The sequence below is a fragment of the Passer montanus genome, unplaced genomic scaffold, assembly GCF_014805655.1.
Source record: "Passer montanus isolate IOZ18808 unplaced genomic scaffold, ASM1480565v1 scaffold82, whole genome shotgun sequence".
NCBI lineage: Eukaryota > Metazoa > Chordata > Aves > Passeriformes > Passeridae > Passer > Passer montanus.
Window position 1 is genome coordinate 2,404,343 of NW_024373479.1, and position 23,466 is coordinate 2,427,808.

At 43.3% G+C, this 23,466-nt stretch overlaps 2 protein-coding genes across 5 annotated transcripts in view; one reads left to right on the top strand and one right to left on the bottom strand.

Annotated features, from left to right (window-relative positions):
- Nucleotides 1-15,697, bottom strand: part of SLC38A6 (solute carrier family 38 member 6) — a 38,263-nt gene extending 22,566 nt beyond the window's left edge. Inside the window, exons 1-5 of one of the 2 annotated variants that reach the window (XM_039733013.1) lie at nt 15,542-15,697; nt 14,981-15,102; nt 14,206-14,279; nt 10,132-10,184; nt 6,893-6,932 (exon numbers count right to left, since the gene is read on the bottom strand). In XM_039733013.1, coding sequence (XP_039588947.1) covers nt 6,893-6,932; nt 10,132-10,184; nt 14,206-14,279; nt 14,981-15,102; nt 15,542-15,697 — 445 coding nt within the window. The other variant, XM_039733014.1, reaches the window with a different exon arrangement.
- Nucleotides 15,698-15,745: 48 nt separating this feature from the next.
- On the top strand, nt 15,746-21,607 carry TRMT5 (tRNA methyltransferase 5). Of its 3 annotated transcripts, none has more exons than XM_039733060.1 (5): nt 15,746-15,814; nt 17,166-17,815; nt 18,111-18,235; nt 19,671-20,325; nt 21,319-21,607. In XM_039733060.1, the coding sequence occupies exons 1-5, from the start codon at nt 15,810-15,812 to the stop codon at nt 21,381-21,383; spliced, it is 1,500 nt and encodes a 499-aa protein (XP_039588994.1). In that variant the 5' UTR covers nt 15,746-15,809; the 3' UTR covers nt 21,384-21,607. The 3 variants fall into 3 exon arrangements, with proteins under 3 accessions (XP_039588994.1, XP_039588993.1, XP_039588995.1); XM_039733059.1 differs by lacking the exon at nt 15,746-15,814 and adding an exon at nt 15,840-16,238; XM_039733061.1 differs by lacking the exon at nt 15,746-15,814 and adding an exon at nt 15,840-16,019.
- The last annotated feature ends 1,859 nt before the right edge of the window (nt 21,608-23,466 follow it).

Here is a 23,466-nt window from a genome sequence, read left to right on the forward strand (position 1 = left end):
CTAAGTAAAAAATTATTTAATTTAAGCATCAGGATGTTGGTTTTTGCTTAAACAAGACCTGAATCTTGTGCATGAATCTGAGCAGGATGCCCATACTTAGTACAGTTTAAAAAGCCAAATTCTGCTTTTAGTTCATTTAAAACACAGTTTTAATTCTCCTCAGGAGAAATAACTCCTTGCAGCTTTACATGGCATGAAGACACAAACCACTGTGTAACTCTGCAACACACTACAGAGTGAGCAAAGAACATGGCTGGTTTGTTTGTTTTTTTGAAGATGAAACTAAAACAAGAAAAACTAAAACAATGTGACACTCTTTTCCTACCCGAGAAACTGAGAGCATAGAATGAGACAGACAAAAGTCGTGTATCCTTTGCCCCAAATAACAATCTGCACCTCACTTCCCTGACTCAGCTTGTGTTGTAGAAATGAAACCTCAGTTCCCCTTGGCAGCCTTGATGTGCCACGGAAGGAAGAGATTCCACAGCCCCAGACTGAGCTGTGACACAAGAGAACACAACAAGAAGCACAACATCCCTGTGCTCTGCTTCACCCTGAAATGCTGACATGAACACCCATTCCAGCACTGAGGGACACAGCTCTGCTGCACAACAAACCCTGTGCAATGGCCTGGTCTGAGGCTGCAGCAGCAGGGGGATGCCACAAGGGCTGAACTAGAACTAAGGGAGCAACCTTCACATGGTCACTGCCTAAATTTCAGGTTCTGAATTTGTATGTATTATGTTAGATGGAGGTAATTCTCAGTATGCACCAAGAGCTGCTTGATGGAGAACAGTTCTGAACTTCTCAATAGGCCTTGACACACCAGAACTCAGCAGAAATCATAATTATGTCATTAGTTTATTATTCTGTACACTTACACTGTGTTGAAAGCAGCAAGAAACATTGCTCTTAAAATACCTATCACTTTGCCATGACCTGAAAACTTGGTATTAGCTCTTTGACAGAAAAATCCAAAAAGTTTATTAAAATATAAAATAGAGTAATTGCTTTACACTTCCATTACCAGAGCCTGCAGTGCCAGCATGAGCTGTGACCCTATAAATACACACAGCATGCATACATTATTCAGAATGTCTGTGCTGTGCTACCAGTATTGCTTAACACTGACCATATGTACCCCTATCTGAAAAAGCAGTTGCTAGAGAAAAGGTTGTTTTTTAAATAGTCCTCAAAATACCTCTTCTGAGGCAGCCCAAACTTTAAATATGTGGGTGGCTGTTTGGTTAAAAGAAAAAAAGTGCAACTTTTTCTTACCATCCTACCCAAAAAGAGAACAAGTGGTAAAGTCCACAGCAAGGATGTCAGAGAATGTACAATAAACTTAAAAATAAACATAGAATTTATGGTGATAAATCCCTTTAAATCATTTCACTGAAGGACTGACTCCTCTGGTTAGCTTTCCCTCATCTGCCACTGTAGATGATGGTACTGGAGCCCTGCAAGGATGGCTTGCATTTTTAAGCACTGTGCAAAGGTGGAAACAAGCTCCCCTCCAAACTTCCCCAGGAGAAGAGAGAGAGTTACTGGTTTTAATATGTCCTCTTAATGGAAGCTTTAAAAAAGAATGTTGGGATAATTTATTTGGTTTTAAATACAGATGTAGAATGGAGTGTGTGACAGAAGATGTAATCCTTGTTCACAAGGAGAAACTGCAAGAACTGAAATAGGTTAATTTCTTTGCTTGTCCTTCTATTATGGAGACTCATCCTGATGAATTTCTGTTCCCCTGCTTCCTTTTCCTTCTACCTTTAGCTTTTACCTGAACTAGTCTGGAATTTACCTATGGTAAGCTTAAAAAACAAACAAAAAATTATTATTGTTGTACATGGAACACACAGGCAGCAGACTTATTTTGGTAAAACTTCATTAGTCATAATTGTACATTTATGCAAAAAAAATAGAAAAGTTTCCTACATAGCTATCACATATTCCATTCTGTAGTACAGCTGCAGGTTGGTATTTCTGTAATTTACTTTTTTTCTATTATTTAAAGAACTAAAGAATAATATCAAACCTTCCATTCATTGCAATAGGAAAACACAGGAGCATGGGTCATCAATTGTTAAATTAGTACAGGAGCTGACAAACCTGCCCTTAATTAAGGCAGCTCTGCACTGGAAATCCTCACTTTGAATCAGTCAGGATAATTAGGCTTTCAGGTCAAAAGTAAACCATGCTGTGAAAACAAACATTTGAGTTTGTTTGAAAACAGAATTAGATTTCCCATACTTAAAGGAAGCTCAGTAATTTCTTAAGGTATTAACAATGCAGGTCTCAGCATGAAAAAAGCTGTCTTTTATTTTATTCCTCCATGATTTGCACCATTCATTCATTTTCAAACTTTCTGGAATATTGTTGTCACTGATTACACAAAGGTTATTCCCATCCACTCCCTCAGTCTGAAAAAATATTTGCTTTATTTAAAATTTTGCAAACATGTTTAGAACTAAACTGCAGAATGGATCAACTTGATGGGGGGGGGAGGAAAAAAAACCCAAAAGAAAATAATTTGCAATTAAAAAATACCCACTTAGCTTGATAAAAATAGGTTTATTAGTCTCTGCACAGCACCTCTAAGCAGGCACTCACAGAAAGCGCACACACACATATATATAAATATATATATAAATATATATATATGTACATGGTGGGGAGCTAAATGAAACATTTCACTGTTTACCTCAGAAAAACAAAGGAGAGGGGATGCGAGAAGCTCCCGAGGCGCCGGGCTGCCCGCAGCTCTCCCGGGAAGGCAGCCCAGGCCAGCAGAGGGTGGTGCTGCTTTTTCAGAGATCTGCTCTGCACAGCGGCTCCGCCTCCCCACTGATTCCGGGAAGCTTGAAAAACACCAAGCACGCGATTGGAAATACTTATTTGGGGTGTCTTACACTCACAGCGGGGTCTCTGTGTTTGTCTGTCACCTTTGCTGTATTAACAGGCCATAAAATGGACGGAGCAGCGTCACCCATTGGAAGGAATCCTGTGGCTCCCAGTCACTGCCTGCAGCATTCAGGCAGTGCTGAGGATAAAAACTGCTCCAGGGACACAGAATGAGCTTTTTTCCTCACCACTGATTCTTACAAAGAAGAAAAGTGTGTACCTTTGAGGACACCTTATCTCCAGAATATAGAAACAAAAAGCAAAAAAGCACCAGTTATAGAAATTACATTGAATTACACCATATTTATGTAAGAAAACATGTAATTCTTTGTAGAAGTAAGACAGCTGTCTGGAAAGTTTAGTTCCAAAGAATGACTGCAATGGCAACCTGGGGACAAGCCAAGGCAGGTTATCTGAAGAAAATGAAAAAAACATTTATTGCAAAAATCCTCACAGAGACCACCTAAGCTACGTGCTGGTAACACAGGTTGTAGTGCAGCATGAATCCCACTGTTAATAAATTTTAAATGATTAAACTCTTGTTCTCAGCAGTCTGGACTGATGTTTGTGTGCATCACAGCCTCCAGGCCCAGCCCTACCTCAGCAGCATCCCCTTCAGGGATGGCAGCCCCAGGCTGGGAAGCACGCTGCAGAGCTCCACATGCTTCCTGCCAGCCTCAGTGCTGGCACTGGTGAGTGCTGGCAACGGGCTGGGAGCTGCTCTTGTGCAATACTTTATTGTGTTTGTCTCCATTTTTCCACCAGCCTTGCTAAAAATCAGCCCTTCTCTTAACTTTATTACACATGCTTTAGGAGTCCTGAAAATTTTCTCTTGGGTACGTGGCTGTGGACTGTCCTCCTTTTGAGTCACAGGACAATTCCAGAAGGAGAAATTGCTGCTCTCCTTCCTCCCCTGCTTCAGAAAGCACCTAGGAATCTCCCAAAACTTCCTTGGTGGGGAGAGGGAAGGGCTGTGTGACTCCCAGCCCCAGCTCTGGCCCACTGTGCCTCATCCATCACTTCCTAGAAGCACAACACTATTAAACAATAGCAGGGAACCCATCCAACCCCAGCTGCTCCTGGCAAGGATGCCACGAAGAGCCAGCAGAGCCATGGAACTTGGCATTTCCAGCAGCAACCTCCCTCTCTCCTTGTGTGCCTCCAAGCCTGCAGTTCCTCAAGGGCTCTCCCCCTTCTTTCAGGGCACCTGACACCATCTGGGACCCCTCAAGATCCTCTTCTTCACAGCAGGTGAGAAATGGCCGCAGGGAAGATCACTCCACAGGAAGATGTGTGTGACAGGAAAGGGTGGGGAGGAGCAGATGGACAAACCTGAGCAGCCTGGGAAGGGCAGTTTGACAGTTCCCTTTTCCATGTGCTCTCTGCACCCACACACCAAGCAGCCCTGTCATTTCATGTGACTGTTTACATTAAAGGGCTGCTGGATTGGGTCAAGAAAAATGAGAAATGCAATGTAAAAATTAGCAGCACTGGCCATCCCATTCTATCTTTTGTTTTCCCTCATTAACAAATACCTATATTACAAGGACACACTCATTATCAAGAAAGTAAGGCAAATGTTCTCCAAGTTTAGTCACTCTAAACTCATATTCTATAGTTAGGGTATTAAAATTATTCTAATTTACATGTGGATATTAAAAACTCAACTCAGTATCCTGGTGCATCCTTAGTTAATCTTGGTACTTTAATAGATTTTGGTATTTGATTTCTGTTAGGTGGGTTAATTAAATGCCTTCCAAGGGACCATTAAAATTCTGCAGGAAAAGTTGAATACTTGTATCAGAGATGCATGTTAAAATTCCAAACTATGTACTTGAAAACTTGAACCTTAATTTGACCAATCAGTGCTTTCCTGCAGCTGTACAAAAATGTTTATTTTTCCCCTTAGGCATCCTGGTAATAGAAAAAATCAATTCCCCTATCTACACAAATCCCTGAGTGTGTGCAATTAGAATATAAAATTCCAATTTGCACATTAGGCTTTCTTTCAAAAAAACACAAAGATGACAAACTGGAAAGCATGACTATCAAAATTATTACTAAAATGCTCTCTCCACCACAAATTAATGTAAATCACTTCTGCACTTAGGCTATTTTTAGAAGGGATCAGAGCAAACTTTAAAAAAAGCCCAGACTAGATGCAGATAGTGACAATAACCCTGGTAAAGCTGCTTAATCACAAGCCATCTCTCATTATCTCATGCTCTCTAATCACTTCTGAAATAAGATACCGTATGATGCAACGCACCCAGGTCTGATGATGGAAGAGGTAACACAAAACAATTTTATTTTTAGCCTTCCTCTGAAATCAAAGATGTTGACAGAGCCTGGATGTCTGCCCAACAGGCACCGTGCTCCTGGTTCCTTCAGCCAGACAGAAAAACAGAAAGAGGGGAACACAGCAAAGCAGGAGAGCCCAGGTTTTACACTTAATCCCAGCATGGATCCCAGTCTGGACAAACTACACTCCACACTTCTCCCATGTAAAACCTGCAGAAGGACCAGAAAGACAAGAAAAATTCTTTTCTTTCCACACAGTTCTTTAAGAGCCAAAGCTGTGTGAGAAGTGAACTTTCCATATCTTATTTTTTTAGCAGCCTGTCAGCCTGCAGCACAGTCACCTTCAGAGCTGGTCCTGCCACGGGGAACTTGGACTGCAGCATCCAGCATGGACTGGTTTGGGGCTCTAGAGTTACTGAATTTTATTAAAAATGGCACAGAGGAAGTTATGAACTGTGATGAGGAAGAAATGAGAGTCGTATTTCCTTTGACAACATGATCCCAGAATCTCCAGAACCTGCTCTGTGTGTCCCTCCTTCTCTTGTACTGTTTATTTAGAGGTCCACTCAAATAGGAAAGGAAATTAAAAGATTTGTTCATTGCTGCAGAACATCCTCTAAAACCTGTATGAATAAATAGCCCTTAATCTTGGAATTGCTATGGTCACTCCTGCCTAAAATTAATGCTTGGATTTTTATAGCCATTTTACTTGGGCAGTTTTTATTATATTGGAATTTTTAGTATAAGAAAATATTCCGAGTTTATCATGAAAGCACAGTTACTTTGTCTAGTTCTAGGTGCCTAGACAGTGACAAAAACCAGCAATCACTGAATTATCTGGACTTGACAGGTAATCTTAAAAGAAGAATAGCACTGGAATGCTGTTTCTTTCTGTTGATGTATGTGAACATGGGAATCCCATGGTGGTAGGGAAGAGAGGAGGGAACTTTCAGATAATTCCCTCATTTAAAAGAAAGCATCCAAAACATTTACAACAAAAGAAAAATTAAAATTGTTCCAGGAGACTTCAAACTGTTCTACTTTCAGACAAATAATTTCTAAATACTTAGTGACTGTCAAGGATGTGAGCATACCTGAGTAGGAGTCCAAGTACAAAAACAGGGAGTGTTATTTTATTATGCCATGTACCAAGGAAGACAAAATAACTAACAGTGGAAGAGGACAGCCCACATGATGTAAGTCAGGAAGATAAACTCCCCCAAAAAAACAAGTTATTGAGCTAAAAAAAGAAAGCAACCATTAATGCAAAACATATGAAACATCATAGCTAAGTAAACATTCACTTGCTGCACAAATCACTAAAATGCACAAGCAGGTTCCAACAGCAAAACCCAAAACACATGATCTGATCAAATGCAGCTACCAGATACAAATGTACAGAGCAGCAGAGAGGAGATGCTGCTTCCAGAGCTCCTTTCAAGGAGCAGTGCAGCTCTAAAGGATGTGCTCCACATCCTGGGATGCAGCAACAGGCAGAGAATCCAGCCCCCAAAATCCCCCCATCCATCCCACAGCTACAGCCCTTCTGCTCAGCACCATCACAAGAGCTTTTCCCTTTTCTGTCCTTTTAATCAGTTTCTTAAAAACACTTTAATTATTGCCTTTGGTGCTCGTGGAGCTTTGAAGCCTGTCACAGATTTAATATTGAGCATATGAAGTCTCTTACCTCCAATATTCTGGATAATTATTGTAGTTGCAACAAGGACCTATAAAAAAATTGATTTCTTTAGAAAGGGTAAGAAGGATAACTAAAATCATATGTCTAAAGCAGGCATAGACCACATGTGTGTTATCTTAAACACACCAGATGGAGCAGTGATAACAAGTCCTGAAAGGAAGGGAATCTTCTCCTTAGTGAGCAGTTTAACACATGGAAACCAGCACAATCTAAAATGAACATTGAAACAAAAATTCTTCCTGAAAATATCACATTTTTATTCTGAGACAAAGCAAGAGTACTTATACAGTGAAATCTGCTGTGCATAAGAGGTTTTTAAATCACTGAAAACATAAGTATATTCTAACATATGAGGTGAATACAAATTAAAATTATCATTTATCTCAGAAGACAGCGGAGATTTGTTCAAGCTCAAGTGTACTTCCTTCCTCACTCCTGAATATTTTTGACTGTCAGCAATGTCATTGTTTTTTGGAACTTGTAAAGAAGATAAGACTTTTCTTTAGCACTTGTGATTATTCATACTGGACTGATATGGAAGCAAAAATGATTACAGGCTACCGAAAAACTTATCTGAATAAAAAAAAAAATTCAACTAAAAATAAAAAACCCTCAAAGTGGCTATAAAGTTTTTCCAATGTTTTCTTTTATTTTTAGTTGAATTTTTTTTTGTTATTCAGATAAGTTTTTTGGTAGCCTGTAATCATTTTTGCTTCCATATCAGTCCAGTATGAATAATCACAAGTGCTAAAGAAAAGTCTTATCTTCTTTACATGTTCCAAAAAACAATGACATTGCTGACAGTCAAAAATATTCAGGAGTGAGGAAGGAAGTACACTTGAGCTTGAACAAATCTCCGCTGTCTTCTGAGATAAATGATAATTTTAATTTGTATTCACCTCATATGTTAGAATAAAAAAACTTATCTGAATAACAAAAAAAAATTCAACTAAAAATAAAAGAAAACATTGGAAAAACTTTATAGCCACTTTGAGGGTTTTTTGAGTTTAGCTCTAAAACAACATGATCATGAGCTTCAGTTTTCTTTCTGCACACTGCTCTTCTCAACTTAGAACATTTCCTAAATGAGCACTGCCATTAAGCCAACCTGGAAAAAATTAAGCTACAGTAATGAGAAGAAATACAAATTTGGATTTTTGAAAAAAATAATTTCAGATTTTAAATTAATTCAAAGTCAGTTCAAAAGTCACCAAGGAAAGGAAGAAAAAAAAAATTATATCTTGGAATTTGCCATAGATGGAAACAAATAGTTCACACCTTTGGAAAAGGAGAATCAGCAATCTTCCAACAGCAGAATATTTCCATTCTTACAAATCCCAGAAAATACACTTGAAAGGAAATCAGCAGGTTGAGTAATTGCTCTGCTTCAAGAGTAGTTAACGAGTAGTTTACTCAAACTAAGCTGCCAGTCCAAGCCAGGTCCTACACTGGCCTGGCAGTACCATCCCCTATGTGTGAGGCAGAACTGAGTAATGCTGCAGAGAAAAAAAGCAAAAAAAAGTAATCTGTGCCTGACTGAAGTGAGAACAGGGATAGATGAGAATTTAAAATGGTTGTGGTGAAGTAGAGAAAGCCTAAAAATCAACAAGATCAGTTAAAAGCAAGGCATTCAGAAGCAGACCTCAAATACATGACCTAAACAGTTACTGGACTGCAAAGAAAAACAGTGAGAAGCAGCAAAGCCTGTCTTGCAGTCAAGTTTTAAGAAAAGTGCATAAATATCAAAAATGCTTCAGCAACAAAGACAACTGTTCCAGAAAACATCAGTTCACCAGGAAAGCCTGGTGAACTTTGATTGTTTCATCAAAAGAACAGCTTCCCAGCACAGAAATATTCCAGTGCTCTCCATGCACACTGAAAATAAAAGGCCAGATAATTTTCAGCACGGATTACTTAAACTGTAAAATGAAACAGTATATTAAGAAGAATTAAAAAAAAAAATACACACATTGACTATGATGTGAAGCTGTGAAATCTCCTTCATTTAAACTTTTAATTAACAAATTAGACAAGCATCTGCCAAGAATGGTTTATGTATGTTCAGCCCTGCTTCAGGGCAAAGGCAGAGTAAGTCACACTTTAGTTCTTCTTAAGCATTACATTTCTATGACTTTTTCAAGTAATGGCTCATGGTTAATGTGCACAGAACAGCTCCTGTAAAAATAATTATATCTTATTCCTTGCTATTATCAAGGTTTATTATCTCTTGAGGTTGATCACTTGTTAATTTGATCAATAAATATTGATCCTCAGACTACACTCATCTGCTTATTAATGCTAATGGAAGCCTTACAAACACCTGATAGCTCAGGTTTAATTCTCACTGACATTTAGATAAAAGAAAGCAGTCTCTAACCTGTTAAGGCAAACTGATTTTAAAACATTTGCACTGTTTCAGTAAAACATTAAAATCACACTCATGTGTGGTAAAAAACCTGTTTTCAGTAAGGTGTAACTGAACACAGAGCACAGAATTCACAACATTAAATGTGCAGTACTCACAGGCAGTAACATCACTATTAGGAAAGAGAGATTCAGAACACACTACCAAAAAAATAACAGTTAACATTTTGGTTGCTCTTGTACCAGAAATGGTTATGTTTGATGGTGGTTTTGTTTGGTTGCTTTGGTTTTTTGGGTTTTTTTTATAATCATGAGATAAAACAAGTAAGAAATATTCATGTGAAGAACTTATGAAACAAAAGGAAACAAATAACATGCATCCTATGTACTCTCAGCTGTTCCTTTTTGGAAATGACATGACAAGCCATCCCTTATCTTAGATCCCTATGAAATGCTGAAACACCAACAGCAAATGCATCACTTACTGTCTCTTACACTTTCACAACAGAGGCAGGACTGTACCAAATCTGAGCCTTGAGGCAACCTGCCAGCAATGCCAGTGAGCAGATCTGGATAGACAACTAAAAGTGAACACTGACAGGAAAAGAGCACAAAACCTTGCATTTAAGGAGTGTAAATTTAACTGAAGTTGGGTTTCCACAGAGCAGACACATGAACTGAAACCAAGTGAAAAGCCTCAGGCTGCAATGGATTTTTCAGCATACTACGCTGTTAGTTATATACTATTAATTTAATTTAGTAATATACTATTAATTTAATTTATGTTTCTTTATTATGCAAAGAACATTTGCATATCAGAAGCATAAGACCAAGAAGAAAAACAGGTAAAAATGAATACTCACCCTTCCAGTTGATCCAAATGCAAAAAGGCCAAGGTCTTCATAAGAAGTGACAGCTGTTGGTAAGGGAAAAAAAGAAAAGAGCTAAAATATCTCTAACTTGAAAAGACTGGAAGCTCTATTTTTGGCCCTTTTTTTCCCTTTTTAAATTAATAAAATTCAGAATTAAAAGAATATTTCATAGCAACTTTTTACTGACAAAACAGCTTTTATATTCACCTGTACTCCTGCTACAAAACACAGCTCTATGCTCAAACATTCAGAGACTCTTCAGAAACTCAATTTAGTATTTGCAGTTGCAGTATTTAAAATATAATACTAGTCCATTAATGGCAAATTGCCTTCTCACAAAGATTTTCTTTGCGGGTGAAGGATTATGAAATTAGCATTAGCAATTAGAGATAAGATATTTCTGTATTTTATTTCTTAAAACAGCAGGGGGATTTTTTAAATTAGAGTAACAAGAGAAGATACATTTTCATCTTTCTACAAATATAAACATTACCATCTTTGCAGCTTTTGAGAACTAGAGGCCCTATCTATTTTCAAGAGAGCTGAAGGTAAACAGCTTCTTTGGTTGAAACCTATTATTAAAAAAACCCAAAAGAAAACCCAAAGCAAAACAAAAATCCTGCCCTTACCTGCACCCCACTTACATAATGACATGAAAACAGCCTGTGGTTTCCTGTATAATTTTGCTGGGTTTTAGCTGAAGCTCACTTCTGTTATTGCTGGTAACTCAAAACAATCCCTTCTCAGAGAGAAGGAACTCATATTAAAGCCTCTCATTGTTATCTGTATTTTGTTATTAGAAACTCTAGCAGTAGCAAAAAATTAAAGTTTTCTGAGAAACACCACTGATTTCTTGGGATATAATAAAACACCTGTGAACCCTCAGAGGGTAAAACTCATCTCAGACCCTCTCTGTTGTCAGGACATTTGGTTTCTCTTCCCTGGCTCTGTTTGGTACAATTCTCCTGCTGCTGTCACATCTTAATTGTGCAAGCTGAGCTTTCCACACCTGAGTGAAGCCCCATCCTCTGAACAAAGGACACGAGGCTTGGGAGCCACGGGCACCTCACAGGGATCAGATGGCAGCACTGCAGCCTCAGACCTGCCCAGGCTTGGGTGGTTTTATTTCATTTCATTGGAGTTCTGCACACAATCAAGTCAGTGCCCCAGAGGGGAACAGAACAAAACAAAAACAAACAGAAACCAAACCCAACAGAACTTCGTGAATCTTCTCATAGGATTTTCTCAAAGGCAGTGTTCTCCATTCTGCTCTGCTACAGACACCAGCAAACTATCACAATATAAATGAAATCACAAAATTGAATGGGCCACAGTCAGTGCTCAGCATAAACCTGGACTACCTAACAAATATAATTAAACAAAAAGTATGTCTTACTAGATTTTACCCTGTGTTTTTCCTAATTTCCATTTACAAAGTAGATGATCCCAAGGGAAAAAAAAAGGCATTTTAGGTAGCCATCTTCATTGACATTAGAAAAAAAAAATCAGTAAAATAGTAAACATATTTAAGAATAAGTTGTTTTTACCACATGGTAATAAATATACAGCACACACGCATGAGGAGTTATGAGCAAAGAGAACAAAATTTTCCACTCCATTCCAAAAGAGCAATATGAAACCTTAGAGTATTTTCTGTAGTAACTGTTTCTGTAATCAGTTTAGTCCTGTAAACACTGGGCAGCCCTATTACTTGATCACATTGCTTCTGTAATTTCAAGAATATATGGAACAAAATATTCAGTGAAATTTATATAAAGATAAGTAAGTTCTGCCTGATTAGCTTATTTTTATCATGTTATTAACACTCCATGGAAATTATTCCTTTAAATGTGAAGGGGCAAGTATAGTACCAGCAATATTTGTGACTAACTCTTAAAATGAAAAGAAAAAAAAACAGCCACAAAACTTCAAAGTGCATCCCACTTAAATTCCCAATTCCTCTGCTTTACAGAGCAATCTTAGCCTTTATCAGCCCAAAACAACACAGGTCACACTGAATTAACACCAGGACAAACACTGACTGAACTAATCTCAACTCAACACTTGGCAGTATTTTTTTTTTGTTAAGCCTTTTGGTCTACACAAATCAGTTGATTTTGTCAAAGTCCAGAACAACATAAATGAGTAACTGAAGACACTTCTTTATTTTTGAACTGCAACTAAAATGCCTGTGCTTAATAAATCCTGGCCCCTGTTTGAAATGGAATTAGTGTTAGTGCTTTCTTTTCAGAAGGTGTTTTATAGGTCATCTCTTTCCTAAATAATAGTTTACAAACATTTTCAATGGTTTCTCTTCATCACCTTTTAATTTTTTTCTAGCTTATTTTTAATATAAATATACTAAAATTTCATTCTCATTTTTTACCATGGATTAAGTTTCATATTCTAACACTGTTTACAAATTAAAACAGATTTTTAAAAGAAAAAGTTTAATTAAGTCCTTTGAATCAAACACATACAGAGATTTTACTCTATCAATGTACAAAGGTTGTATTTCCCACTTTTTAAAGACAGTATTTCAAGAAAAAACTTGGAATGCTATCTAACAATTACTTCAATAGCTGACAGGAATTTTAGGAAATATAATCTCAAATCTTATTTCAAAAAATCAAAACACAAAGGTCATAAATCCAGCAAACTTATCCAGACATAGTTCTGGTGCAAGTCCTGCCTGCCAGCATCAGGTGATAACTAATTATTAGTTTCAGACTAGAGGAATTCTTCATGCTGACACTTCAGCTGCCTGCATTTCAAAAATGCTTTCCTGAGGTGGACTCTTGCCTTTGGACAAGCACTGAGGAGTTAAACCCTTCTTGTATATCAGGCCTCTGAGTTCAGAGCATCCAAACTCTTCTCACTTCAATAAACTTAAATCCCTAGTTCTCCCCTTCATCATAATTCTTTTGCAAGAATCTCTTTCATTTTTTTTACTAGACAACTTAATGTCCATAAAATACAGAATTTTTCAGCCTGAAGTAAGAGGTTAAAAAGGCCATTAAAATTATCTGAGTCCCCCCTTTTTCTGCTTCTCATGTACCTCTCTAGCTTCGTTTTTCAAGTCCTGATTCCTCTCTAATAAGCAGCACTCCAAAAGGAGAAAAAAAATTACCACAGACTTAATCCCAAATCTCAAGCAGCCAACAATACCAACCAAAAAAGTAACCCTACCTCTGAGGGGTGTTTTTTAAGAATGTATGAAGAAGATCACTCAACAGGTGGGGACAGGAGCAGCAGATCTCAGGAGAATCAGGAAGCAATCATCTGAGAGACCAAAGGCAGCTAAAGAAAACAAAGGAAAGAGGCAGAAGCCTTCTCCCACCACCTTTGAAAAGAGAGGAAAACAGATGAGAGGGAAACAATAAGCAGGGAGATTTCCTGCTGTAACATGATCTTTGTGTAGGAGAAGTCAAGGAAGGACTCGGCTGTTTCAGGAGCAATTAAAGAAGCAGGAATTACAACAGGAGCAGATTTGACTGCAGGTATGAGACTGGACTGTTTGAACTGTCTAAAAGCAGGGCACTTTCCAAGGGCTGCAACAGGACTTCTCATCCAGCATCAAAAATGCTCTGTAAGCTGCACCTCTAAAGCACCACGAGAATAATGATAATCCAGTATGACTGAAAAACCTGAAAGGTGTCATTTCAAACCATGGACAAAAACATATGTACTACTCCTAGGAGAATGAAAGGCTGCTATTTCATTGCCCTTAAGCAACAGCACACACTGAAATAGTGAGGTTCAGGCAGCACAAAAATAATTTTGCTGCAGAAACACGGGATCTCTCTGGAAAGATAAGAGAGGCATTTGGGAAAAAAAAAAAAAAAGTTAAAAATTAGAAACCAGTCAGTTTGGCAGTGGATTTGCATAAAAAGACTCAAAATCCTGTTTTTAAATGGCAGGTATTAATTGTTAAAAGATGAAATATTGAAAGGTCAGTCAATCAGACACCACTGTTAACTACAATCTTTATACTGGGTCATGTCTCTGTGATAAAAGTGAGGAAATATTTCAGAGCTCACTGTCAGATAAATCCTTTTCACTTACCAGTCTGAGTGCACATACTGAGCAGAAGAAACACAGAGTAAGAAGCAAGGCTGGCAACAATCAGCAGCAAGATACTAAAAACCACAAAATATTCACAATTAAGCACTTTTACAGTACAATGCACTTTCGAGCTTTAAGAATGCTACTCTTGCAAGAATTAAGCTACAAGATTTCCTCATTTTATGGCTTTTATCTGCTGACTGTGGCTCACGTGGTCTCTGATCTTCCCAATACTTGCCAAGTTGCCCTGATGTGTGGGATTACAGAATGACCATAGGCATGGGAGTTTGTGTGTGCACACACACACAAACACACCCCCCAGTGAAAAGAAACCAATGCTTAGGAAATGGTCAAAGTGACAATTCCCGTGACTTTGGCCCCATTACCCACAGGTCAGCACTTGCAACAAGCACAAGTGCAAACAAAAGCACGAGTTGATTCCCAGTTTTCAGCCACATATCCACCCTACTCCACAAGGCCCATTGCTGGAGCTAAAGGAGGTCACAGTTTTGAAAGGAAAATATCAATCTCTCAGGAGTAATGGCCAAGAAATTGCCACCCTGTGGCAATTTAATGCAACATCTGGGTAGGACTTATATTAAGTCAGACCTCAATGACTAAATCAAAAAGGGGAAGATCTTAATCAACAATTCTGAAAGGCACAAGCTATTTATTTCTTCCTCAGATTTGCAAAGGAGTCTTAGTAATGAAGCTTTGTTCAATTTAACTTCAAGGGGAGTTTAAAAATGAGTATATGTAGAAACTGAAAACTTACCTAAACCCCAAGATCCCTGTGTTGGCCATGGCATAGGATAAGCCAAGTATCCCACTGCCCATGATTGCATTCATTAAGTTAAACACTGAGAAAGCAAAGGAAGAACCATGACTTGAAGAACTCTGTGAAAAGAACAGAAAGAAAAAAAAAGTACAATTAGCGAAAGAGGCCTTTTGATCTTTCCTAAAATGAAATTCAAGGGAGGGCACAACAGTCAACTTCTTTAATCGGGAATCTCACTTCTCATTCTAAGACGACTCGAACCCTTGCGCGCACACAAGGAAGGATTCGCGTGAGCCTCTCCGGCCGCCCGCAGCCCCGGAGCGCAGCGCAGGCGGAGCGCAGCGGCATTCCCGGCACTGCAGCATTCCCGGCTGGCAGCAGGGCCCCGGCAGCACTTCCAAGGGACCAGGAGCAGCCATGGGGCTCCAGGTGCTCCCCGCTCCCCGGTGCTGCCAGCGCGGAGCCGCCCGCCCGCCCTTGGAGCCCTTGGAGCCCGCGCTCCCTCAGCGCCCAGCGCGGCCCCTCAGGCGCTGCCCCCCCGCCACCCCTCACACGCACGCTGCCCGGCGGCGGCGGCAGCAGCAGCGGGGCGGTCTCCCGGTCCTCCTCCTGCTCCTGCTCGTCCTCCTCGCGCCGCTCGCGGGCCGACAGGTACCAGCCGCGGGCGGGCAGCGGCCGGACCCGCCCAGACCCCCGGGGCGGCGGCGCCGCCATCCGCTGAGGGTACATGGAGGGGCGTGGCGGTGTGGGCGTGGTCAGCGCGCGGGCCCCGCCCCTCCCGGCGCAGCGGCGATGACGCGCGCGCGCGCGGCGCGCGGGGCCCGGCATGAGGTGAGGGCGGGGGGGGAGAATTCCGTGAGGGGAGAACGGGATAATCGGGGACCCTGGCGCTGAGGGAAGCGGCGGTGTCTCTCCGTGGGTGCCTCGGGAAGGTGGCGGCAGTGGCCTCCAGCCGGATGCGGCTCTGTCCCGTGGGTTTAATCCAGTACCGGGAGGCGACAGCATGAGAGAGGACACGGCCCCGGGTGGCGGCAGGGAAGGCTTAGTTTGGACTTTGGGGAGGATTTGGTCAGAGAAAAGGCGATCAGGCACTGGAGCGGTGTCCGGAGGTGCTGGGGGAAGGACGGGGCGAGGAGCACGGTGCGTGCTCGGCTCGCCGATCCCAAAAGCCTTTTCCAGCCCATTCCATCCTCTCGGAGCCGCACCACCCGCAGGGAATGCCGCAGGAAAGGCAGGGGGATGCTCAAGGCTCTGGGTGAGGGATTTCTCCTGCCAGAGGCCTGGCGTGTCCGGGGTTGGGGCGCGGACGGGAGCAGGAGAGCCGTGGCAGGGGAGGGTGGGCACGGCGGGGCTGTGGAGGACAAGCACTCAGCCCCTGGGGAGGGGCAGGGCTGAGGGAGCGGCGAGAGAAGCGATCTCCTGGCAGAGCCTCTCGGAACGAGCCTTTAAAAATGTCAGGAGAAACGCCAGCCTGCAGCACCGCCTGAACCATTGGCTCCTGCCTTGGAGCAGGCAGTGCCAGGCAGAAAATTGGGCTCTTTTGGTCTGTCTGTAGTGGAGGAAACCGTTTAGAGAAGTGTGAAGCCGCTTTTCACACCAGTGCTGAACCAGGGCTCAGTGGCTGGAGCAGACATTCCTGATGCTCCTCTGGACCTTATGGGGGACCCTGCATTTATTAATGACCCTTCTGGCATGCACCTCATGGAGCCAAGATCTCACAGAGCGTGGAACTCCTTACCCTGGGGCATGGCAGGCAGAAATCACCACAGAGGGATCCTGACCACTGCTGCTAATAACTGTTTTCTAGCAACCACTGCTTGGTAATGAATTTTACCAGACACAGGAGGGATCCAGGAGGAGTGGGATCACGACAGTAGAAATCTTTCCATTTGGCTTACTGAGATTAATGTCACGTTTATGAGAACAAAGAGAGGTCACTGGTTTTTGGCAGCAGGGGATTATCTCGCCGCTTGAAGTCAGTCAGTGTTTGAGTCTGAAAGTACATTTGCAAAATAACAAATTTGCAGCATATATTTCATAATAAAGAGCTTTACTAAACTATTGTGGATTGTTTGGTGCAGATGGAAATTCTGGTTTAAGAGAACAGCAAATCCATGTGATTTGCAGCCTTTTAAATGGAATGATTACATAATGTCTATAAAATGAATAATTTCTCTTCTAGGACTTTGTGGAGGTTGGGATACTGTGCCAGACTACTGAAAACTAATCATTTTAGGACAGCTGCATCAAATACATCATTTCCAGCAGTTTGGATGCTGTTGGCACAACATCCTGGCAGAATACCTGGGCTCTTTGTAGTAGTTAAAAAAAACACTTTGTTCACAATGCCCGAAACCGTGGAGGATCAAACTAATCCAGAGCTGTATTTGCCACATCCTGGAGTGCGTGGGATGACAGTGCTCAACAGAGAGGCTTTCAAAAGGACAGTGCTTGTTCCAGCTCTTAAAGTCAAGAAGGAAATTGTGCACAGTGTGCTCAAGTCCCTGAAGCAATCAGTGCTGCAGCGCCCCGGCCTCAAGCGGGTGGTGGAGGATCCAGAGGATGAGGACAGCAGATTTGTTATCCTGGATCCTCACAAAGCGCCGGAATTCTCGCTAGGAGAGCCGGAGCAGCAGGTCCTGGAGCAGCTCGGTGTCCGTGCCGAGGTGTGCAGGTACCACCTGGAGCTGAGCTATGAGAATTTCAAGTCGGAGGAGATCCTGCGAGCCGTCCTTCCCGAGGGCCAGGAGGTCACCTCGGGGTTCAGCCGTGTTGGCCACATTGCTCACTTGAACCTCAGGGACCACCAGCTGCCCTACAGACACTTGATTGGTAGGTGAAACAGCTCCTCTCAGAAAGGTTTTTGTGCCATTTTATATTGAAAAGTTGCAGTACTGAGGGGCGCAGTTCTCTGCTCTCACAGTTCTCTGCTCTCACTGCCCTGGGCCCGGTGAAGGGTGTGCCTTGGGAAGGGCCCAGCTGCAGCCCTGGCTCATTACAGGGAGGCTGTTCAACACACACTAACTTCTGTTAATTTAGCTGTAAACAGCAGGTCTGCTGTGGCTGTTGTAGAACATTGAAAGGTCCTGGTTCCTTAACCATAATTATCTGCCCCCCTCTCTTTCAGGCCAGGTTATAATGGACAAGAATCCAGGAGTCACCTGTGTAGTGAATAAAACCAATATTATCGACAGCACGTACAGGAATTTTGAAATGGAAGTGCTTGCTGGAGAGAACAACCTGGTGACCAAGGTACAGGCTTTTCTCCCTGGTGTTTTAAATTTACTGTGCTAAAAGCCAAAGGAATCTTCTGGAGAGGTGTGGTGCAGGGATGCTGCTGAGGCCAGTCCTGTGCACAGTGCCCTTCCTGACCCCTGTCTGAGCCTAAGGGTTGCTGTTACTTCTGCATTTCTTTGTCCTGGTCTGCCAAGGACAAACTCAGCCACAGGGACCAGGAAGGCGTGTATTCTTCCAGGTTCACAGCCTAGATTTAATGATGTGGATTTGATCTAAGAAAATCCAGTTTCCTAATTTCACCAAGCCTTGTACAGTGGCTGGTACAGGAAAGTCTGTCTCACCAACTTTGCAACTTGAGCAACGTTTTGCCTTTGCCTTTTTCCTCTGCTGTCAGCAGCAAGACAAACCTCCTGTCTCCTCTGCTCTGACATTTTATCAGGTGCAATCACTGTGTAACTGCCAAGTGTGCTTCACTTAGGGTTTCTTGTCTGTACATGGAAACTTGGCCACTGCTTCCACAAAAATATTTTCTCTTATCTGTTAGCAGCTTTATACTTTCAAAGGAGAAAACATGAGATTTCCAAATAAAAAGTTGAATAGCTTGGTGGAACATCCTGTTCATGCAGAGAGAAGGCCACTGGATGGTCAAGGCAGCAGTGACAATTGAATATTCTGCAGATGGAGTCACCACACACCTGGACACCATGGAGCTGCATCCAGCAGTGCAGACACACTTCAGGGTGTTTCTTGCTGGCAAAGAACGATGTGGTGATCTGGATCCCAGGTTACTTTGGAATCAGACAATTCCACATGCTGGTGCAGAGAGAGTATTAGCTTGCATCCCATCCTCATCTGAATAAAGACAGTTCCTTTTCAGGTCTGTTCTTGAGATAGTGGTCATCCCAAAGCTTGGGTTTGGATCAGCTTCCAGACTCTTGTCACCTTGGGACATGAAATACAGTATTTTCCAAGCTGCAGAACTGGCTCCCAGTGGCTTTGAATTTGGCTGACGGTTCCTGTTCTTGGGCCTATCATTCTCAGACACTTATTTACTGTGAGCACTTCACAAAGCAGGGCTTGGGGCATCCTTCCAAGGTCTGCTTTCAATAAAGGAGTTGTCAGCCAGCCACAAAGCTCTTGAAAACCCTCAGATTTTTGTAGGGTCATTTTAAGTTGCTGCTTTATTTCCACCTGGTGATTGAGACCTGCCTAAAGCCAGCATAGAGTCAGGATTGACAATGAGGACATGGCTGTTTCTGAGGAGGTGATCTGTTAAAGATTTAAGATCTGTTTATTTGAGATTCACGTATGCTATCAGTGGACAATGCTGATGTGTGTTACCTTTCGATAAGGCACCGTCCTTGGTTCTTAATTTTCTTAATTAGTGATAATGCTTAAATCTGCCTGCCGTTCGAACACAGAGGCTTAAGCAAATGTTGTGGACTTGCAGGTCAAAGAAAACAACCTTGCCTATGAGCTGGACTTCTCCAAGGTGTACTGGAACCCGCGCCTGTCCACGGAGCACGGCCGCGTGGTGCAGCTGCTGCGGGCCGGCGACGTTCTCTTCGACGTCTTCGCCGGCGTCGGCCCCTTCGCCGTCCCCGCGGCCAGGAGGGGCTGCCGAGTGTTTGCCAACGACCTCAACCCCGACTCCTACGCCTGGCTGCTGCACAACTGCAGGCTCAACAAGGTGCACACCAAGGTGAAGGCGTTCAACATGGACGGCAGGGACTTCCTGCGGGGGCCGGTGAGGGAGGAGCTCAGCAAAGAGCTCCCGCTGCTGAGGGAAGGACAGAAGCCCGCGTTCCACATAGTGATGAATCTGCCGGCTCTGGCTGTGGAGTTCCTGGATGTTTTCAGGCATCTCTTGGTCGGGGAGCCCTGCAGCCCTGCTGACCTCCCCACTGTGCACTGCTACGGGTTCTCCAAACACAGCAACCCAGCCAGAGACATTCAGGAGCGAGCGGAGGCTGTGCTGGGAACCTCCCTGGCTGGACGCTGTTCCACTTTCCTGGTCAGGAACGTGGCGCCCAACAAGGAGATGCTGTGCCTCAGCTTCCAGATCCCAGCAGACGTGCTCTACAAGAGGCCCTGCCCTGATGAAGGTAAGGAGCAAACCTCCCAGGTGGATCCCACTGGGATTTTTGTGCTGCCTCGGGCTGGTCCCACCTGCTCAGCCCTGTGTGCCACTCCAGGAGTGTGACAGCGGCGTGGATGTGGCACTGAGCACAGAGGTGGCCACAGGACCCACACGTGTGCAGCAGCTGCAGGGCTTCCTGGCTTTGCTAACAGCAGCCTGCTCCTCTGATCCCAGCATGAGCCTCCCAGAAAAATGATGGACTGGACAGGATCAGCCCACAGGCCATAAACCAGACCTTTATGCCTCAGGTCGAGGCTGAGGGAGCATGGGAACTCAGTGATCCTCTGGGCCCTTCCAGTGCAGGATATTCAGTGGCTCTGTGATCTAATGCCAAGCACACATCTCTGTTAGCTCAGTCCTTCTGAACTGGAGCTGTGGTTTTGCCCAGATCAGTGCACTTCCAAGGGACTGGTCCCAGCTCTGACCTTCTCCTTGTGCTCACACAGACTCAGTGGGGTCTGGAGTCACCACCTCAGCAGAATCAGGTTCTGTGCCTGATTGAGTTTAACTGAGACACACATACCCTTGGAGTATTTGGTTGTGTGGGTTTGGTTTTTTTTGTTTATAATTGTTCATTTAAGAAACTGTTGGTTTCAGTGATCTTGGGCTTTGCACTACATGACAAAGGGAGCAGAGGGAGGCTCTCATCCACAGGTACATGAACTGGAGGAAAGGAGGTTTTTATAAATCTTTAATGCCATGAAACTTATTTTATGCTCTTTTTGGGTAGCACTGAAGTGTAGGTCAAAATGTAGCTCCATACAGGTTTTTGGAGTCTTTTTTGGCTTTCAGTAAAGACCCCCCATTATTGCTCTAAGAGTTTTCATTTGTGCCTGTTAATCCTGATTTTAACTCTCATCTCTTCCTGTTAAATCCCTTAAGAGAGCTCCCTTTTCCAGAGCTTGTGGTAGGTCAGTGTGTTTACATTAAATAATTTACTTTTTCTAACCTTTTCCAGCAAAACCAGCCTCGAAACGTCTCTGTACCAGCCAGGACTCTTCAGAAGAGAAGGTTCTGAGTTGAAGACCAGAGCTAAGGTGACCACCTTAGTTTGTGTAAAGGATATTTGGGGTGTCTCTCTTTCACTCCTTGAGTTATAAGGAGCAGAGCTGTGTTCCCATCAAGTTGCAGCTTTCTTTGGGAGCTTCCTGCAGTCCCCTTTTCTTCTCATTGTGGGATTGACTGACATTGCCACTACAAAAAATTAAAACTTTATTCTCTTATAATAAATGTGTTTTGGTACCTGCCTGCTCTCTGTTGTTTCATGCCCTGTGCTAACTCAGTGGCAGGGCCTGGGGTAGTTTTCTGCTGTAGCATTTTGATAATGTGCAGCTTGTGGGGAGAACAGACTTTTATGTCTTGTCAGGTCTTGGAAGGTGACTGACACAACCCCTGCCCTGGATTCTCCCTGACAGATGTTCTGGTTTCAGAATACTGGATTATGGTTAGCAGATGCACAAACAGCTCTTGTGTAAGCAAGGTAACCTTTCAAAAGCTTAACCTGAGATACCAAAACAGCCAGATAGCCCAATATCCTGAGGTTTTGAGTAAAAAATTGTTTCTAACACCAAGATTTAGTTAGGGATTAGTTGACTCCCAACTAGTGTTTGCCCATGGTTAGAGCCAGAAAGACTTTAATGTCTTTTGCACATTTGCAGATGAAGTTCATGCTTACATTGCAGTTCCAGGCTGAAACCAGCACCTGAAAAAGAGCTCTGTCCTCCTGAAACCGTGTCCTCCCGTGCCTTCTGTGCCTCTGCCCTCTCCCAGCTCTCCCCACCTCTGCCTGCTCCCCTGCTGCAGTCCCTGGATGATCTTTCTGGCTGGCTGCTTGTATTCTGCAGGGATTTGAAAAGCCTCTGCCTTTGATTTCCTTTTCTTACCCATCCAAACTATTGTTGGGCAATGTCAACCACAAATAGTTTATTTGGCCGGAGAGCTCGGCTCGCCCTCTCAGTTTCAGATATTTTCCCTCAGCCCAGGCTCTGAGCTCACGCCCAGCAACCAGATGTCTGTCACCCTCCTGGCCCTGCTGCTGTGGCCCCAGCCCTGAGCCTGCTGCATTTTTGGTTCTCACCCAAGCACCACCAAGGGCCACGGGTTTGTTTTGCTGGTGGCTCCGTGTGCCGGCCTTTCCTTCCCTTGGCTGCGCGGCCGGGTTCCTGCAGGATCTCATTTATCAATCCCCAGGGAGCCTGTCCTGTTCCTCCCTGCCTGCTCCGAGCCCCAGCACTCCTGCTCAGCCTCCAACACCACCCTGCAGCTCCAGCCTGCGAGGGCTCTGCTCCAGGCACGGCTGTGCTGGGGTTCTGTCCCTCTCCTGACACCTCTGCTGCTCTCCAGCTGCTGCCCTCCCCCTTTCCATAAACATCTGAAGGCAGCTCCTGTTCTCCGGGGCCCCCCACAAACACTGCTGGAGTGATAAGTTCCTCCACCACTCTGGAATGGTGCAGCCACCCTGGGATCCTGCCTGACACAGACTGTGGTCCCTGTGACTTCACACTGCACCACAGCCCCAGTTCAGGGCTTGGCACCACTGCACCAGCCCAAACCAGGCTTGGATCACTGTTTCTGGGCCAAGCCTGTAAAATATGTAACTCTGATTTTCGCTGAAGGGTCCCAGGGCGGGGAAGGAGTTGAACTGGTAAAAGTTTTTTTCCCTGAAGGACTGAAGGCCAGTGTTATTCCAGCAGCATAACTTCAGATACCAGTCTAGCAGATACCTCACTATGCTCATAACCAGGGGTTTTCCAGCTTTCTGTGCAGCTGCCAGTTCTGTGTACAAGAAATGACATAATAAATAATAGCAAAGCTACACACAAGTTAATGAGTGTATTGAAATTACAAATATTAATATGCATAGGCAGTTCTGCATTCATTAGGGCGTGGGACATTCATATGACCTGGGGCTTTCCAAAGTGAATATGAAGAGATCACTGGTGAGGTGCATCTTTGCCAGTCTGGGTGAGCCTGGGAGAGGGGAGAAAGGAGAACAGAGGAGGGAAGGATCTGATCTCCTTACCTCTGCCTTCAGTAACATTCCTTGTGTGCAGCTGTTCTGGGCACAACCAGCGGGATTTCAAAGGGCAGTGGAAATTTTGCCATC

What these genes read in the sequence shown, in the direction of transcription:
- TRMT5 (XM_039733059.1), top strand. Translation starts at nt 16,201, where the DNA reads ATGCCGCAGGAAAGGCAGGGGGATGCTCAAGGCTCTGG. An exon ending in GGGGATGCTCAAGGCTCTGG is followed by an intron (nt 16,239 to 17,165) that starts GTGAGGGATTTC and finishes TTTCTCTTCTAG; the next exon opens with GACTTTGTGGAGGTTGGGAT. An exon ending in GCCCTACAGACACTTGATTG is followed by an intron (nt 17,816 to 18,110) that starts GTAGGTGAAACA and finishes CCTCTCTTTCAG; the next exon opens with GCCAGGTTATAATGGACAAG.